Genomic DNA, 17,894 nt, shown 5'->3' on the forward strand with positions numbered 1-17,894 from the left:
GGCTGCAGCGTCCCGGCTTTTATTGCAAACTCGGGCAGCGCGTGGTAGACAATACACAGGACGCGGGGCGGAGCCTAAGCGGAGGGAGGGGGCGGGGCTCGAGGGGGAGTCGGCGTGTTTCCAGGCCAAAGGGGCGGGGCTCGAAGGAAAGACCTCGGCCACAGGCGTGGGTGGGTCGAGAGCCTGACCCAAAATCTAGGGCTCTAGGGGGCTACGTCCAATCCAACGGGGTCCAGACTCCCGAAGGAGAGCAGATAGGCGGGCAGTCTAAGACACAGAGGCGTAGCCAGAGGGGCGGGTCCTAAGGCCGGGATGGGTATGGTGGGCGGGGCTAAGGGTCTGGCTCAGTGGAAGGTCTCCACCTCTACCACCGTCCAGTCACCCTGCGGGGAAGCCACGTCGTCCGGGGAGAAGCTGGTGACCGAGGTGATGCTGGCGCGGGACTCGTCCAGGGGAGACAACAGTTCAGCCCAGCGGCCCAGTTCGGCGTCGCTGAGCGCAGTCCGGGCACCCCCCGCGACGCCACCAGCCCCCGCAACCCCTGGGCCACCGCCGCTGCCGCCCGCGGCACCCTCGGCCGCAGCTAGCAGCAGCGTCCGGCTCAGCAGGTGCTGCACGACGCTCGCCTGCAGCGCCCCCAGCGGCAGCTCGCCCAGGCGCGCCGGCTTCGCGCCGCGCGAGGTCGCCCCCGCGCCTGCTCCAGCCACGACCTTCCCACCACCCGCGCCGGGCCCAGGACCCGAATCCAGCGCGTCTGGGGCGGGGGTCGCCGACTCGGGCCCCTCTGCCTCGTAGATGGTGCACAGGCCGTCAGCGGAGCCTGACCCGGCAGAAGGAGGCCAAGGCAGAGGCGCTCCTGCGGAGAGAGAGGCTGGACTGGGCTCAAGGGGCGGGCACCTGGGCTCCCGCCGCAAGGCCCCGCCCCTCCTCCCGGTTCCGCCCCAGACCCGACTGCCCTGCCCGCGAGCTGGAAAGCCCCGCCTCCCATCCCGCCCTCCTACCATCCCCGGACTTCGCTCCTCCCACAGCTCGGCGAGGTCGGGGGGCTGCTTACCTGGGGTGCTGCGGACGGCCAGCGGCGGAGGGGGACCTCGGCTCCAGGAGGCCGGGTGGCAGGCGGCGAGCTCCGCGTCGGCGGGAGGGGAGGCGGCGGCGCCGCCCTCCGGCCCGCTGTCGTAGCCGCGCAGCTCTTCCGGCGTGCTGGTGGCACTGCTGCTGTGGCCCGCCAGATCCGGGCCGCTCAGCGTACTGGACGGGCTGCGGGAGGGCGGTGGCGGCGGAGCCGGGGCCAGCGCCAGGGTCAGCCGTGGGCCCGGGATCGGGGCATCGGGACCTGGGGTCGGGGGGCGGCGTGGGGCCTGCAGAGGGGGTGAGTCCAGGGGAGAGGGAGGGACCTGCAGCGGGGGCAAGGCCAGGGAAGGTGGAGCCTGAGGGGGTGTGGCCAGGGGCGAGGGAGGAGCCTGCAAAGGGAGAGTAGAGCCCTGCAGAGGAGGTAGGGCCAGGGAAGGTGGAGTCTGGTGAGGGGGCGTGGCCAGGGGCGGGGGAGGAGCCTGCAAAGGGAGCGTAGAGGCCTGGAGAGGAGGCAAGACCAGGGAAGGTGGAGCCTGAGGAGAAAGTGTGGCCAGGGGAGAGGGAGTTGTCCGCGGAGGGGGAGAGGGAGTTGTCCGCGGAGGGGGTGAGGCAGGGGGAGAGGGAGGAACCTGAAGAGGAGGCAAGGCCAGGGAAGGTGGAGCCTGGGGAGGGGGAGTGGCCAAGGGAGTGGGAGGGTCTTGCAGAGGTGGTGAAGCCGGAGGGGAGAGAGGGGCCCGCAGAGACGGTGGGGCCTGAACTGGGAGGAAGGCCTGAGGGGGTGTGGCCTGTAGAGGGGGTGTGGCCAGGGAAATTGGCGTCTGTGGAGGAGGCGTGGTTAGGGGAGAAGGTGCCTGCAGAGGTGGTGAGGCCAGAGAGGGTGGGACCTCTGTAAAGAACCGGGTCGGAGAGGGAGAGGCCTGTGGAGGGGGTGTGGCCAGATGAGGTGGGGTCTGTGGAGGGGGCGTGTCCAGGAGAGAAGGCGGAGCCTGCAGCGACGGTGAGGCCAAAGGAAATGGAGAGCATAGAGAAGGAGAACCCTGCAGAGAGAGGGTGGTCAGAGGGCAGGGAGAGGTTTGTAGAGGGTATGTGGCCAGAGAAGTGTCCTGCGTGGGAGGTGTGGTCACTGTATAGGGCATAGCCTGAAGTGGGGAAGGAGATAGGGAAGGACTGGTCCGTGGAGGGGGAGTAGTCAAAGCAGAAAGGTCCTGCAGAGGGGGTGTGGCTTGGGGAGAGGGCGGATTCAGCAGAGAAGTTGCTGGAGTCAAAGAGGCTTGTAGAAGGGAGGTGGCTGGTGGTAGAGGAGCCGTGGCTGGTGATCCAGGAGCCGACAGAGGAGGTGTGGCCAAGGGAGAGGGGAGAGTCAGAAGAGAGGGCAAAGCTGGAGAAGCTTGGATTGGGGGCATACTCTGCAGAGGGGGTGACACGGGTGGAGAGAATGAAGCCTGAGAAGCGGCCGTAGGAGAGGCGGATGACGCCAGAAAGGAGGTACCCACGTGTGTGGGTGGGGCTTGCGAGGGGGGTGTGGCCGGAGGAGAGGGGAGGGTCTGCAGAGCGAGTGGAGCAGAGGAAGGAGGGTCTAGGAGAGGGGGCGTGGCCAAAGGGCAGGTAGGAGAGCGAGGAGGGGGCGTGGTCGGTGGAGATGGAGGGAGAGTGGCCGGCAGGGGAGTGCCTGTGATTTGCGGAGGCGGTGCCAGTTGTGCAGTCAAACCCGGTGGAGAGGGTGTGGCTAGTGGAGGAGAAAAGCCCGGCGCGGGGGTAGCGCTCTTCCTTGGGGGTGTGGACTGGCGGGGGCGTAGAGCCTGCAGCCCTTTCGCCCTGGGCTGCGAGGGCTGCGAGGGCTGCCCGGGAGCCCGGGGTGTTCCACCCTGCGAGGCCCCGGAGCGGGCAGGGGAGGACAGAGGAGTGGCGTTGGAGCCTAAGGGGCGTGAGGCTGGCCTCTGGAGACCTCCGCCGGCGCTGGGTCGCCTCCTGGTGGCGGGGCTCGGCTCCGCGGCACCATGCTGCGGGGTACTGCTCACGGATTTCCTGGAGGCCTCGGTCGGAGGCCGCGGCCGGGCATTCGGAGCTGCCCGAGGGAGACCCACTTCAGCTCCTGCAGCCCGGGACCGACGGGAGGTGGCTGGGGAAGGGGCGCCTGGGGAGGGCCCGGAAGAGTCTGGGGACAAAGTAGAAGGCCAGAGGGTCACCGATACTTCCAGGCTGGTCCCCTTCACTGCCCAGGAACCCCGTTCCCCACCCCACACTCCCCAGGCCACGTACCTCTCCGTGCCCCGGCGCTCAGCGGGCTCCTTCTTGGTGTTTCTGGGGCTTTTCCTCTGGCCACGGGTTCCTCAGCTGGGGGCCGAAGCCCCTTCTGCGCAAGAGTGCCTAGCCTAGGGACAGGAGCGGCCGCGCTCAAGAAGGAACTCTTTGCTTTCTCCCAAGCCTGCATGTTCCCACCAATGCCCTCTCTGGGGACACGCAACCTGTGCCCAGCGACCTGCAAATGCACCCACTCCCCCAATTCATGTGTAAAATTGAAAGTTTCCAGTTAGTGACACTAGCCCTTGCCAAAGGGACTGGAGAGGCATTTTACCTGGTGGTCCCGCTGGCACGTCCCGGGCTAGAGACAGAGCCTGGGCCTGGGGTCTTGGCAGGGGCCCGCTCCCCTCTCCCAGCAGCTGGGGGCCTGGAGGCTGGGGGAGAAGGCCAAGTCAAGGCGGTGCCTCCGGAAAGGAAGGGGAGGCAGCAGCCTCACAAGGAAAGGGGGGACAGAAAGACGGGGTCTGAATGGGGGCAAAGAGGGCGGGATACCTGGACTCCGGGGGCCTGTCCCAGCGTTCCGAGTTGATCCCACCCGGGGAGCAGCCTCCGGGAGAGCGGCTGCCCGGGTACTTCCAGCTCGCTCGGCCAGGGGCCCTCGCCCTGCAGCTCCCGCTGCCCCCAGAACTCGGAGCGCCGCGCTGGTTACTGGGGGAGGGGGTCGAGGAGACCCCGGGGGTCTGGGGGTGGGAAGGCCGGGAGGGCGAGAAGCCGGAGTCCTTGTGGCGGCCCCCGCCCTGCCCTTGTCCCTCTTGTCCATCCCGCACCTGATGAGGAGACAGACAGATCAGCATCCCAGCTCCTGCGCTGCTACGCTGCCTGCAGGGACCCGGGTCCCGGCACCTCGCTGCTCCTTCCCCACCCACAGGCGCCCACACTTCGGCTTCGATCCACTTCCCTCCCACCCACACACCCACTCACCAGCCCAGCTGCTCACGGTGGTCCCCTGGTCCCACCCCCACCGCCTTCCTCCAAAGCTGAGAGGCCCTGCCTGCCCCAGCCCACCCGCCTCGGCTCCCTTTCAGGACCCGAGACCCACGCCCCTACCCCTCGCCCCTTCAGAGACCCGGACCACCAGCCTCGGGGACGGGGGTCTGCCACAGGCTCCAGCTGAGGGGGACGGGAGCGCAAGCCCTGGTCCCCTCCCCGGCCCCCAGCGCCCTCCCCGAGGATGCGGGCACCTGCCAGGAGGAGGAGCGGCCCCGGCGGCCCGCGAAGGGGCTCGCGGAGACAAAGAGCCGCGTCCGGAGCCCGTCCCCCTCCCCCAGCCGGGCCCTGGTCCGCTCCGCCCGCTCCACCTGCTCGCGCCGCGCTCACCTCGGGCTCTGGCCGCCCGCCTCTCCACGCTGGGTCGCCTGGGGTGGGGCCGGGCGGGAGCGCCGGGGCTGGCGTGAGCCGCCGGCAGGCGAGGGGAGGGGGCTGCGGGCGGTGGCGCGGGGAGCCGGGCCCGCCCCTCGGCCGCGGAAGGGGAGACGGGGGCGCGCGCGCTCGATCCAGACCCGGGAGGCGGCGGGCGGGAGCGCGCCGGGGGCGGTGGGGAGAGGCGCGGTGGAAGGAGGGGCGGCTTCTCCGCGGCCGCGCCGCAGGGCCCCAGACTCCCAGCCGCAGGGGCTTCGGGAGGGAGTCCCTTGGGGTCCCGACCGGGCCTGGCCCCTTCCTCCAAACAGACACACCTGCCTTGGCCCCGACCCCAACCACCTGGCGACCGATGCCCGCCTGGACGCGGATAGGCCGGGCCCTGGCAACCAGGGGGCGGGACCATCGTGCCTCGTGCCCAGTCAACCAATCCCGCCGCTCAGTGTCCCTGGTCCCAGTCCTCGCCTTCTCGACAGCGGAGGCCGGGCCCCCCAGGGTCCCCGCGGGCCTCCGCCCCTCTCGTATCCAAGGCTTTTCTCAGACCCCAGGAAGCCCCTACATTGGTTGCGGGAGGCGGACCACGGAGAGAATGCAGCCGTGGGAATTTAGGGGTAGGCTCGGATTTGGGAGAACACAAGAAGAGAGGAAGGCTGGGGAGGGCGGGGAGAGAGAACTGTGAGAGGCTCCGAGCCCTCGGCAGGGCAGGGCACCCCCCCCCCCCCCGCCATGCTCCTATGTCAAGTCAGCAAAAGCATTCAAGCAGAGCCGAGCTTTGGGGGGGGGGGAGTCAAATGGGGGGGTGTCAAAACTGGTGCCTGAAGGAGCAGAGACGACCCTGTCCGAGGCTGCCCAGCACAGCCGGTGGGAGTGGGAGGTGCCTTTCCCAGCCCGCGCAGGGGTCTCCGTGGAAGGACCTCCACAGGGGACTGGGGCAAGGGGGAGGTAGGAGTGGGAAGACAGAGCCGGCCGCCCTCCTTCATCTCTGCTTATTGCTAGGACACCTACCCCCCCCCCCCCACACAGTGCTTTCTACCTCTGATACCTCCTCTGTCCAGACTGAGCCACCCCCTCCCCCATCCCAAAGAGCCAGCGCCCTCTGCCCCAACCCTTTGCCCATCACATGCCTGCATGCCCACACAGGAGCAGTTCACTACTCTCTGGAACTGGGGGGGCTTCGTGCACAGGACGGGGCGTGGGGGGCTTTGGCACCTGGCTGAACCTGGGCAAGGAAGATAGACTCAACTAGGGTGTGGCCGGAAGCAGGGGTTTGGCTTTCTCCCCTCAGGAGTTGCGCCTGAGTTCAGTTGAGGTTCGGGGAATGGAAGAGAGAGAGGGCAAGGTCAAAACCCTTTGGAATTTATCCTTTCAATGACCCCTCCCTCCAGCCTGGGAGAGGTGCCCCCTCACCATTCCTCAGGGCGCTGCCCTCCAGAGTAGATCATTCTGGCCTCACCTCCTCCCCAAGTCTTCCGAGCATCACCTGTGTGAGCCCCTTCTGGCATGACAGCAGCCTGGTTCCCCCCCTGCCCACCCGCCCATTCACCAGCAGTGCCCTTCCGAGCAAGTCACAGCCACTGGCCACCCCCAGATGCCTGCTCCTCACCTTTTATAGTGCAAGGCCCCTCCGAGGCTACTCTGAACCCACTCTGCATTTCACTGGGATCTGGGCTCCTCCTTCTTTTAAGAACGCTCTTCAAATGTCCATCAACAGGGACGGATTACGCAAACCAGAGAGTACCCGACAGTAGAATACTCCTTGGCCAGAAAAAGCAACAAACTACTGGGGTGCCTGGGTGGCACATTTGGTTAAGCCTCGACTCTTGGTTTTGGCTCAGGTCATGATTTCACAGTTCATGGGTTCAAGCCCTGCGTCTGGCTCTGTGCTGACAGCACAGAGTCTGCTTGGGTTTCTCTCTCTCTCCCTCTCTCTCTCTGTCTCAAAATAAATGAATAAACTTTATTAAAAAAATTAAACATAAATAAAAAGCAACAAAGTACCAAGCCACTCAAAACAGGGACAAATCTCAAAAATATCCTGCAGAACAAAAGAAGCCACACACACACACACACACACACACACACACACACAACACGCTGCATGGTTCCATTTATATAACATTCTGGAAAATCCAGGCTAATCTGTAGTGTCAGAAAGCAAATCAGTGATATCTGGGGCCAGTGGAAGAGGGAGGTGTGACCCTCCCATGGGTGTGACCACCCATGACACTCACTCTCAGGTTCCCGACCCTCAGAGATTGTGTGAGACAATAAATGCTAGCTGTGTTAAGCTGCTAGGCTTGGGGGTGATTTGTTCGGCAGCGATCGATAACTACCTCCCATTCACAAAACCTTAAAAGCTGGGTGTTAAATAACAAGTGTCGGTGAGGATGTGAAGAAATGGGAGCCCTCGTGCACGGTTGGTGGGAACATGGTGCAGGTGCAGCCGCTGTGGAAGACCGGGCGGTGGTTTCCTCGAAAAAATGAAACAGACTTCCCATATGATCCAGCAATCCCACCCCAAAGAATGGGAAGCAGGAACCTGAAGAGATATTTGCACCCCTGGGTTCAGAGCACCACTATCCACGACGGCCAAGGGGTAGAGGATCCATCGACAGATGAATGGATAAACAAAATGTGGTCCAGCCACACAATGGAATATTTTTCAGCGTTAAAAAGGAAAGATATTCTGACACCTGCTACAACACGGATGGACCTCAGCAACGCGTGCTCGGTGGCAGAAGCCGGTCACGGAAGGACGAACACGGTAGGATTCCCCTTACGCGGGCTCTCTAAGAGAGTCACATTGGTAGAGACAGGCAGCAGGTGGCGGGAGGCAGGGGGCCGGGGTTTAATGGGGACAGAATCTCGGCGTTGGAAAATGAAAAGCGTTCTGGAGTCGGACGGTGGAAATGGTTTCAGAACAACATCAGTGCACTCAATGCCGCTGAACTGCACACTTCACCGCGGTGACAGTGGTAAGTTCTACGTCATGGTATTTTACCACAATGCTTTTTAAAGGCTGGGTGTGATCGATGGCGGGGGGGGGGGGGACACTCACGTGCCACCAATGGGGGTGTGAAGCAGACGGTCCTTCGGGAGAATCACTGGAAGGCGTGGTGCGTACGTGTGTTCCGTGACCTGGCTGTTCTCCTGGGGCGTCTACACCTGTGGCAGGTGCCCCAGAGTCCCCTCTGCCCCCCCCTTCTCCAGAGCAACCCGCAGCCTGACAGGAGCTGACGGTCAGCCCTTCTCAACCCCCTCGCCCCTTGGGTTGGACAACTTGGCGGTGTATCCTCCACTGTCTCCCAGAAGAACAGAGCCCCAGCTGCCTGTGAACCTGCTCCGTTTACCCTCATGGATGCCTGCTGGCCTCCTTCCTTTCCCGGTGTCACTTCCCAGTTACCCACCCCCCTCCAGGGCGCCCTGGGATCACCTTCCGGGTGGACCATTTGCCTCCAATTCCCCGTGTCAAGGTCTGCACCTAAAATGACACTTCAGTCGTTCACCCACCTGTCATTTACTGAATGCCCCCCCACCCCGTGTGCCAGGTACCATCCCAAGGGTTGGGGACACAGCAGTCATGGGGCTGCCGTCACAGTGACCTCGGCGATTTGTACAAATGTGCAAAGCCATGTGTATCAGGATGGTCACCCCGGCATAAAGCTGTAGACCAGGGCATGGGCACTCTCAGAGAGAAGAGGGCCTCCTATCTGTCTGTCTGTCTTCGAGCTGCCTGTGGTGGAGCCCACAGACACTTGAAAGAGGCCGGGTCTCCAAGGGTCGCGCCCACTACAGGGCTTCGCAGAGGAACCCAAGCTTAGGGGGGGTCTCAATCCTCGAGGTTTCAAGCCTCGGGTCTCGGACTGTCTCCAGTCTAGTGAACTCGTGAGCCTCCCGTGGGGGAGGGGTCTCATTCCCCCACTTTGTCAAGGTCCCCTCTCCCTTCAGTTTTGCAGACAGAACGGGTCAAAGTTCACCGGATGCCTCCAGGCTGAAAGGGTGCTTTGCCAGTGTAAGAGCCAGCTCAGGCCTTCTCGGCCAGGGAGGGATGAGTGGGGGTGGGGAGGCAGCCATCCTTTCTAGAAGCTGCCCTCCCAGACCAGACTCCAGCCCCAGATCCCAGAGCCTTCCAGCCCTTGTGCCGCCACCAAGACCTGGGAGCAGCTTACCCATCCCCTGAAGTCCGGAGAAGGTCTCAAGGCTGGGCAGGGCCAGACAGGTAAGCACCCCACTCTGCTCATCCTCCCTTGGCTGGGTGGTCAGAGCAGGAAGGGGAAGCCCCCTCCCTGCCCCTGGACTCTGTTCCTCTGGATTTGGTTGTGCCTCAAGGCCAGGTGGCTGCCCCTTGGGGTGGGGTTGGGGGCAAGGATGAGGAGGCCCTTCACCTGTTCCTGACAGGGTCTCTACAGCTTAGATCCTGGAAGGGGGCCCACAGGCCGGCTTTGGGAGCCACGCAGCGCCTCCGGGGGGCCCCCCTAGTTTCCCTGGCTGCAGCCCGGCCCAAAGTTCTAAGACCTCTGCCCTCCGGCCCGCCCCTCACCCTCCACGATCGTGGAGAGCTGGATTCGGATTGCCCTCCTCCCGCAATCCCTTGGCGTCTGAAGTAGGGGGCGACCTGGGAGGACCCAAAGGGAGGCGGAGCCGAGACGTCCCCGGGGCGGGCGGGCGGGGCGGCTCCCGGGCTCCTGTCCCGCCCGCCCGCCCTGACTCACCCAGGCTGGCCCGGGAACTCTGCGGGAGTCCCGGCTGCTCCGCTCCCAGGGACCCAGGAGTTGGGCCCAGCGTCCCAGCCAGAGCGGTGAGTAGGAGGCTCCCCGTCCCTGGGGACCGGGTGGCGGGGTGGGGGTCTGGCCCACGTGAGGACCACCCCAGGTGCCGCCGGCACTGCCGCCTGAGTCCGCGGCCCGCCCGCCAGGGACACAAGGAGCTGGGGAGGGGGTGGAGGCGGCGAGAGACTCGGCCTTGGCCAGACCTAGGGCGCCTGTCAGGGAGCAGGCCAGCCTGGCCAAGGACAGATCAGCAGGCTGGGGGAGACCCCCATGGGGTCTTGGCCATGTTCCCCTGGACGCCCCAGAACCCTACCACTGGGGGTCCCTACCAAGTTGCCCTCCCTGGGACTATTAAACCTCAAGACTCCCTGACTCCCAAGTCCTGGCTGGGCAGCTTGGAAAAGTACTAGGTGGAGAGTCCCCAGGCCTGGGGCCTGACCCAAGATCTGCTACTAGGGGACCCCTACCCCCACCCCCGACCTTAGTTTCTCTCTTGTGTAAAAGTCAAAGGTTGGACCTGTGTGCTTCAAAGCCCGTTTCAGGGCTGACAGTTACCCCTGTGTCCTCCTTGCCCTTTAGCACGGGTTGTGGGCGAGGAGGGGGGCTGGACCCCGAGCACCCACCACTGCCCCCAGGAGGCAAGCTGGGAGCCTAGGGAGGGTCTGAGAGGGGAGTTGCAGGGGTGAGGCATGGATAGTAGAGCTGAGGCTAGGTAGGGGGCACGACCCGGTCCCAGGCCGACCAGAACCCCCAGGGCCTGCCCTGCAGAGCAGCCCTCCGCCCATCTTTTCTCTGCGAGAACATTCTCTGCTAGAACACTCTCCTCCGGGCTCCTTTTGGCAAAGATGCTGCATCCCAGCGAGAGGTTCTCACCCAAGATGAAGCAGACAGGGCGCTAGGGGACAGATGAGACTTGGGAGTCACGCCTCACATACCGCTTGTAGCTGTGAAAGCTTCAGCTGGTTCCTTCCCTCCCCTTGAGTCTGGAAAATGAGGGTTGTGGTGCCCTCCCTCCCCCAGAGTGGGGATTAAAGGAGGCACCGGAAGCATCTGGTGGCCATAAGTTGCGTATGGCCGTGCTGTTGTTTTCCTCTGGGCTCCCCATCCCTGGAGCCCTCTGCCCAGGGCCCTCCCGCCAGCCCTGCTCAGACAAAGGGGGGGCCGGCCTTGTGTCTGTGGAAGCTTAATGGCAGGTTCAGACCATCGAGTTTGAGTCATGGAGACAGATAATGATAACCCCAGTGTCTGCCTCTGATGGCGTTGTGTATATACCTTGTTCCGTGGGAGCCACTGGGCCATCCACTGGGGACCCTCGGTGTCGCCGCCGTCTTGCCTTTGATTGTAGTCTTGACCTGGTGGATACTGCAGCTTCCGCCACTGCGAGATGGACCCAGGCAGGAAGTTGGTCCTCGCCTGTGTACGTGGCATTTCTGTCGCAGCCCCAACAGCGGAGCCGTGTCCCTCACAGGTACCCGGGGCAGGGAGAACGGTGGCTGGCTGGAACAGGTCCTGGGTCTCCCCTCAGCCCAGTGTATACGGCTCCGGGTACCCACCTGCATCCGTATGCACACTCCAGAATGCCCCCAGGTGTCCCTTTTGGTGGCTACGTTGTTCATGTGGCCCCCAGGGTGCTGCTGATAAGATTCCCGGCTGGCTGACGGCACTGATACGCTGGGGCACTTCTACTCAGCTTTTCTTTTAGGACAGGGCATCAAACTGAGAGTGAGGAATGGGGCATTGTGGGAGGGAGCCCGTGCTCTGTCTGTGCACCCCCTGCCTGTGCCCGGCTCTGGGTGAGTCAGGGCCTGAGTCAGGGGGAGCCCTGCCCCTGCCATCCCGATGTGAGGGCCTTTGAAGGGATTAGAAGGTGTGGTGGACTACCTAGCCCTCAGCCCGGTGGGCAGGGCTTACAGCCGCATCCCTGTCCGTCTCTACCTCATCCCCGCCCGGGAGTCAACCCCAGGCCTCAGGGACCTGGGGACTGCAAAGGGAGGCAGGGTGCTGTGAGAGGCAGTCCAGCCTGGGAGCCCCCTCAAAAGGCAGTGGGGGCCTTGCGGCCTCCCTTTCCTTCCGTCCAGCCTCCGGGAGAGGGGGAGGGAGGCTCCCCAGCTGCCTGTTCTGGGAGGGTGATGTCCCAGCTTGTGGCCCATGCCCCCACGTGACTCGCTCCTAGCTGTCCCGTATCTGAAATAATGATACCTTGGTCTAAAGTGAAACCCAGGGACAGACAGAGCGGGCTGGCCGCCCAGGAGCCTGGCAGCCCAGCCCCAGCCCAGACAGTAGGTGTCACTCTGGCTTTGTCCCTGAGTTTTCCATTTCCTGATCCTCTGCCCTCCGGCCATCCTGGCGACCCCCCCACCCTCCCAGTCAGAGCCCAGGTTTCTGTCGTCTGCCTCAGTTTCTGGGCACCGATCCCTCTAGAAACCCAGGTGTTCTAGTCCTCCTTCCCCTTCACTGACCAGCCTTCAGCTTTGCCCCTCCCTGCCCCTCAGGCCCTGTAACCAGAGCCAGGCTCCAGCCGGCTTTTCCGGTTGGAGGTTGGAGGTTGGAGGTGGTGCCCGGAGCGCCCCTGAAGGGGGTGGGGGGCCCACACCCCGGAAGTCCTCAGCCTCAGACGCTCTCTCTGGCCCAGTGGCAGAGACAGCAGAGGCTAGCGGTCCGGACAGCAGGTGTCTGGAGTCAGAGCGGCAGAGCGAGTGGTTTGGGCTCGTCATCAAGGGTGGGAGATGGCTGGGTTCTGGGAGAAGGCCACTCGGGCAAGCTGGGGGACAGCGGCTCCGTGGACTGCCCTTCCTGACCTCTGAAAGGGCGAGCGGCGTCAGAGGGGGGGGCAGGGATCCCGGGGAGCAGATGTGGTGAGACCGGTAGTAGCTTGGCTTCAGGAAGGAGGTGAGGTCTGGGGGAGAGAGGGGGCACACAGCTCGTGCCTTCTGCCAGATTCGGGCAGGGCAGAGCACAAACTGGGGGCAGAGGCGTGTGTCTGGCTCCTCTGGGGGTCCACCACCAGACGCCCCTTCTTGAGGGTCTCTGCAACCCCTGCCTCCTCCTCTCCCATAGGAAAGATGATTCCGGTGGCCGAGTTCAAGCAGTTCACGGAGCAGCAGCCCGCGTTCAAGGTGCTCAAACCCTGGTGGGACGTGCTGGCGGAGTACCTCACCGTGGCTATGCTCATGATCGGGGTCTTCGGCTGCACCCTGCAGGTGAGGCGCGAGGCAGGAGCGGGGCCTGGATGGAGCGCGGCCTGCAGGGGTTGGGGCCTGGGTGCGTGGAGAGGGGCGGGGCCCGGATGAGCGGGTAGTTGGCGGGGCACGTAGGGGGCGGGGCCCGGGTGTGGCCCGCCCGTGGGGGCGGGACCTACAGGGGCGGGGCCTGTTTGAGCGGGTCGGAGAGGCGGGGCGTGTGGGGGTCGCGGCCCGGATATTCCGGAGGGCTACCTGCTCTGATCCCACAGTTCCGGAGACTGAGCGTGTGAGGTCAAAGGGTTGACAGGGTTGTGTGTTTCTACGGGCTGTGAGGGAGCATGTATGTGTCCCATGCCTCTCTCCTGGCTTCTGGTGGCCTCAGGCCTTCTCTCATCTCCCTTCTGCGCACGGGTCTCTGTGCAAATGGCTCCTTTTTATACGGACACGGTCGCACTGGATTAGAGCCCACCTTAATGACCCCACCTTAACTTGATCACATCTGTTTTGCAAAGACTATCTGTCCACAGGTATTAAGGATTAGGAGGTCAGTATCTTTTGGCCGGGGGGGGGGGGGGGTGGGCGCCGGAGGGAGAAGGAAGATGCAATTCAACCCAACTCCTTTTTTTCAGACAAAGATTGATTCTCAGAAGTTTAGTGACTCTTCCAAAGTCACAGCCCGCTGGGGACAGTCAGGGATTGGGGTCTCCCACCTTCAGCCTGCCTTTCTGCCCCCAACCGTGCAGGCCATCCCAGCTCCTTGGCCCTCTTTCCCCCTCATTCCCAGGTGACACAGGACAAGATCATCTGTCTGCCCAGTCACGAACTCCGGGAGAATTTCTCAGAGGCCCCCTGCCAGCAACTGCTGCCTCGGGGCGTCTCCGAGCAGATGGGGGGCCTCCGGGAGGTAAGCGGCCTCAAGAACAATCTGGACCTCCAGCAGTACAGCTTCATTAACCAGCTCTGCTACGAGACAGCCCTCCACTGGTACGCCAAGTACTTCCCCTACCTGGTCGTCATTCACACGCTCATCTTCATGGTCTGCACCAGCTTCTGGTTCAAGTTCCCCGGCACCAGCTCCAAGATCGAGCACTTCATCTCCATTCTGGGCAAGTGTTTCGACTCTCCGTGGACCACACGGGCCCTGTCCGAGGTCTCTGGGGAGAACCAGAAGGGCCCCACCACCGGACGGGCGACAGCGACAGTGGAGGCCTCGGCGGGGCCGGGAAAAGCCAATGAGGGTGAGAAGGAAAAGGTGCTGGTGGAGCCCGAGAAGGTGGTGACTGAGCCACCAGCCGTCACCCTACTGGACAAGAAGGAGGGTGAGCAGGCCAAAGCCCTGTTTGAGAAGGTCAAGAAGTTCCGCGTGCACGTGGAAGAGGGGGACATCTTGTACACCATGTACATCCGGCAGACGGTGCTCAAAGTCTGCAAGTTCTTTGCCATCCTGGTCTACAACCTGGTCTACGTGGAGAAGATCAGCTTCCTGGTGGCCTGCAGGGTGGAGACCTCGGAGGTCACGGGCTACGCCAGCTTCTGCTGCAACCACACGAAGGCCCACCTCTTCTCCAAGCTGGCTTTCTGCTACATCTCCTTCGTGTGCGTCTACGGGATCACCTGTCTCTACACCCTCTACTGGCTCTTCCACCGGCCCCTCAAGGAGTACTCCTTCCGTTCTGTGCGGGAGGAGACGGGCATGGGTGACATCCCCGACGTCAAGAACGACTTTGCTTTCATGCTGCACCTCATCGACCAGTATGACTCCCTCTACTCCAAGCGCTTTGCCGTCTTCCTCTCCGAGGTCAGCGAGAGCCGCCTGAAGCAGCTCAACCTGAACCACGAGTGGACGCCCGAGAAGCTGCGGCAGAAGCTGCAGCGCAACGCCCGTGGCCGGCTCGAGCTGGCCCTCTGCATGCTCCCGGGGCTGCCCGACACCGTCTTCGAGCTCAGCGAGGTGGAGGCGCTCCGGCTGGAGGCCATCTGCGACATCACCTTCCCCCCGGGCCTTTCGCAGCTGGTGCACCTGCAAGAGCTCAGCCTGCTTCACTCGCCCGCCCGGCTGCCCTTCTCCTTGCTGATCTTCCTGCGGGACCGCCTGAAGGTCATCCGGGTCAAGTGTGAGGAGCTCCGCGAGGTGCCCCTGTGGGTGTTCGGGCTGCGTGGCCTGGAGGAGCTGCACCTCGAGGGGCTCTTCCCCCCGGAGCTGGCTCGGGCGGCGACCCTCGAGAGCCTCCGGGAGCTGAAGCAGCTCAAGGTGCTGTCTCTGCGGAGCAATGCCAGCAAGGTGCCAGCCAGCGTGACCGACGTGGCCGGGCATCTGCAGCGGCTTAGTCTGCACAACGACGGGGCCCGCCTGCTGGCCCTGAACAGCCTCAAGAAGCTGGCGGCGCTGCGGGAGCTGGAGCTGGTGGCCTGCGGGCTGGAGCGCATCCCCCATGCCATCTTCAGCCTGGGGGCGCTGCAGGAACTTGACCTCAAGGACAACCACTTGCGGTCCATTGAAGAGATCCTCAGCTTCCAGCACTGTCGCAAGCTGGTCACGCTCAGGCTGTGGCACAACCAGATCGCCTACGTCCCCGAGCACGTGCGCAAGCTCCGGGGCCTCGAGCAGCTCTACCTCAGCCACAACAAGCTGGAGACCCTGCCCACCCAGCTCGGCCTGTGCTCTGGCCTCCGCCTGCTGGACATCTCCCACAACGGGCTGCGCTCCCTGCCGCCCGAGCTGGGCCTCCTCCAGAGCCTGCAGCACCTGGCTGTGTCCTACAACTCCCTGGAGGCCCTGCCGGAGGAGCTCTTCTTCTGCCGCAAGCTGCGGACGTTGCTCCTGGGCTACAACCACTTGAGCCAGCTCTCGCCCCAGGTGGGGGCCCTCAGGGCCCTCAGCCGCCTGGAGCTCGAGGGCAACCGCTTGGAGGCTCTGCCAGAAGAACTTGGCAACTGTGTGGGGCTCAAGAGAGTGGGGCTCCTGGTGGAGGACACCCTTTACGAGGGCCTGCCAGCAGAGGTGCGGGAAAAAATGGAGGAGGAATGAAGCGAAAGGTGGGGCAGGTTGGGGTAGAGGCCTTCTGGATGCTTCCACCCCAGAATCTCTACTATCGTCTTCAAGCGAGGTGGCCGACAGGGCCCAGGCCAGGAGACGAGGAGCAGACACATCAGCCTGGGGGGGGGGGGGGGAGGGGGGGGAGGGCCCAGACAAGATCCTGGGATTGGTTTGTCCGAGAAGAGACAGGAGGCTGTGGATTTGGGGTGGACCGTCGTAGAGGGATCAACTCAGTCACAGGAGTCTCAGACCAAAAGCACACCTATGTCTTTGGCTGGCTGTCCTGCCCTCCCCCCGGACATTCTAGCTCAATTAGTGCCGTATGTGGGGGTGAGGCACATCCCAATGGGATTTCAACCCTTTCTCCCCCAACCCAAACAGCTTACATCTGCGGTTCTCTCCCAAGGAGGGGACACGGACACAAGGGACCAGCGACCCCTGCCCCCAACTTTGATGCCAATCCCTTATTTATAAGTTGTTTGCTATGGACACGTGAACTCAGTAAAATGGTCCTCATGTTTGGCCTTGCATCAAAATCAACAGCCCCAGAACAAAACATCCCAGGCCCCACCCCTGAAAGACTGACTCAGGTCTGGCTGGAGGCCAGGAACTTGTCTGTAAATCAGCATCCCAGGTAATTCTGATGCAGGTGGTCCTAGGCCTGTACGTTGGGAAACGCTGACCTACAGAATCTGGATGTTCAGAGCCGGGGTTCTGAACCCTTTTGAAGACCTAGGACTTTTGAACATCTTATAAAAGTTGGGCACCTCCTTGCCCAGGAAAATGTACACACACATGCAAAATTCCAAAGCTACTTCAGGCCGTCAACAGATTCCCCCAGATTTCCCAGAGGGCCATTCACGGACATCCTAAGGATAGCAGACTCCAGGGTTAAGAACACCTGCTGTGGAATTTACATGTTTCTGAGAACAGGCAGGGACTTTGTGTCTTTCAAATGTTCTCTGTGTGAGGGAGCATCTATCAGTGGGTGGTTAATAAATAATACTATGAGAACTAAAATTCTGATCTCTGGTATCCACTCCTGTTGTCTAAGCCTTCCATTTCATCCAGACCAATGACAGGCAAGCAGGGACACTAATGTGCCAGAATGAAGGGTATGAGATCCGTCCTGGGAGCAAAGACAGACCTCAGTAGGAGAAATTAGGTGGCATCTTCTGCTCAGCTTTTTTTCTGGAGAACCCCTTTTCCTCTCCATTCCTTGCTATTCTCCGGACTCCAGTCTTTTATCTGTTCCACCCGTTAAGTTGTCACCATAGGGGTCCCCACAAGCCTTCAATGCCCACCAGTGATCCCGTGCGGGCCCGGGAGTAGGCAGGGCGTATGGCACAGCCTGCCTGACCCTGACTTCCTGGGACTGGACACCTCGAGATGTCTGCAAAATGTGAGCCTCTTCCTGGCAACTGAGAGCAGAGACAAGCTGCTTTCCGAAAACCAGGATTGCAGATGGGGACATTTTTCCGGCACCCACCATGCCAGTTAAGCCGCGAGGATGACAGGCTGAGGGGCATTAACACCAAAGCCCATCTACTGCACTGTCCAGACGCTGGGCTCACATTCTGGGGCGGGAAGATGAGGGAACGTCTTAAAATGTCCCAGGTGGGTCTGGCCTGGAACTCTCTGGCTATGACCCTGGCCCTGTGGTCGAGGTCAGGGGTCATGCCGCTGGACTCCTAAGGCCGCTACAGTGACCTGAGCCCTACCCCGTCCCTCCCGCCGGTCCTTAGCCACCCCCGAGTTTGCTGAAATAGAAAGGGCTCCCCACGGGTGCCTAATTATGGGGAGGAGGCAGCAATTAGGCATAACAGCGATCCTAATGAAACACTGTCCCGTAAGAGAAAGGCAGTCCTGAGGGAGCGTGGGTGCCAGAGAACAGGCCGGGCGGGGAACAGCGAAAACGAGGCTGAGGACACATAGCAAGAGCTACTCCCAGCAACAGCGGCCGCGGAAAGAGCCAAGGTTGCGCATGCGCAGCAAAGGCAAAGCGCGGGATTGCGTCTACCCCTCTGCACGCAGGCGCGCCGCTTTCCCCGCCTGCCGCGGTCTGCAGAACCGTGAATGGATTTCAACACAGCGCCTCTCCAGAAAGGGCTCCGACTCCGCGCATGCGCATCACGATGAGCGGCTTTGCACGTTGCTCGACGCGAACTCTAGGTGGCG

The 17,894-nt window shown here is 62.8% G+C and overlaps 2 protein-coding genes across 18 annotated transcripts; one reads left to right on the forward strand and one right to left on the reverse strand.

Annotated features, from left to right (window-relative positions):
* On the reverse strand, positions 1-5,507 carry PRR36 (proline rich 36). Of its 3 annotated transcripts, none has more exons than XM_053219953.1 (6): positions 4,554-5,507; positions 3,865-4,139; positions 3,647-3,746; positions 3,331-3,443; positions 1,055-3,226; positions 1-871 (listed from the first exon to the last, which is right to left on the reverse strand). In XM_053219953.1, the coding sequence occupies exons 1-6, from the start codon at positions 5,132-5,134 to the stop codon at positions 345-347; spliced, it is 3,768 nt and encodes a 1,255-aa protein (XP_053075928.1). In that variant the 5' UTR covers positions 5,135-5,507; the 3' UTR covers positions 1-344. The 3 variants fall into 3 exon arrangements, with proteins under 3 accessions (XP_053075928.1, XP_053075929.1, XP_026906229.2); XM_053219954.1 differs by having other exon boundaries at positions 1-856; positions 4,554-5,422; XM_027050428.2 differs by having other exon boundaries at positions 4,690-4,820.
* LRRC8E (leucine rich repeat containing 8 VRAC subunit E) lies at positions 2,336-17,886 on the forward strand. 15 transcript variants are annotated; one of them, XM_053219955.1, is made up of 6 exons: positions 2,336-2,407; positions 7,395-7,492; positions 7,648-7,703; positions 7,939-10,965; positions 12,555-12,697; positions 13,464-17,886. In XM_053219955.1, the coding sequence occupies exons 4-6, from the start codon at positions 10,752-10,754 to the stop codon at positions 15,705-15,707; spliced, it is 2,601 nt and encodes an 866-aa protein (XP_053075930.1). In that variant the 5' UTR covers positions 2,336-2,407; positions 7,395-7,492; positions 7,648-7,703; positions 7,939-10,751; the 3' UTR covers positions 15,708-17,886. The 15 variants fall into 15 exon arrangements, with proteins under 15 accessions (XP_053075930.1, XP_053075933.1, XP_053075934.1 ...); XM_053219958.1 differs by lacking the exons at positions 2,336-2,407; positions 7,395-7,492 and having other exon boundaries at positions 7,584-8,947; positions 9,490-9,526; positions 10,843-10,965; XM_053219959.1 differs by lacking the exons at positions 2,336-2,407; positions 7,395-7,492 and having other exon boundaries at positions 7,584-8,947; positions 9,490-9,526; positions 10,866-10,965.
* Positions 17,887-17,894: the final 8 nt, after the last annotated feature.

Source organism: Acinonyx jubatus, chromosome A2 (genome assembly GCF_027475565.1).
Source record: "Acinonyx jubatus isolate Ajub_Pintada_27869175 chromosome A2, VMU_Ajub_asm_v1.0, whole genome shotgun sequence".
NCBI lineage: Eukaryota > Metazoa > Chordata > Mammalia > Carnivora > Felidae > Acinonyx > Acinonyx jubatus.

Excerpts from the sequence above, each read along its gene's own strand:
- LRRC8E (XM_053219955.1), top strand. The coding sequence starts at position 10,752 with ATGGCGTTGTGTATATACCTTGTTCCGTGGGAGCCACTGGGCCATCCA. Across the intron at positions 10,966-12,554 it reads CGGAGCCGTGTCCCTCACAG|GAAAGATGATTCCGGTGGCC; the intron begins GTACCCGGGGCA and ends CCTCTCCCATAG. Across the intron at positions 12,698-13,463 it reads TCTTCGGCTGCACCCTGCAG|GTGACACAGGACAAGATCAT; the intron begins GTGAGGCGCGAG and ends CCTCATTCCCAG.
- PRR36 (XM_053219953.1), bottom strand. The coding sequence starts at position 5,134 with ATGGTCCCGCCCCCTGGTTGCCAGGGCCCGGCCTATCCGCGTCCAGGC. Across the intron at positions 3,444-3,646 it reads CGTGCCAGCGGGACCACCAG|GCTAGGCACTCTTGCGCAGA; the intron begins GTAAAATGCCTC and ends TCCTGTCCCTAG. Across the intron at positions 872-1,054 it reads GGCCGTCCGCAGCACCCCAG|CCTCTCTCTCCGCAGGAGCG; the intron begins GTAAGCAGCCCC and ends AGCCCAGTCCAG.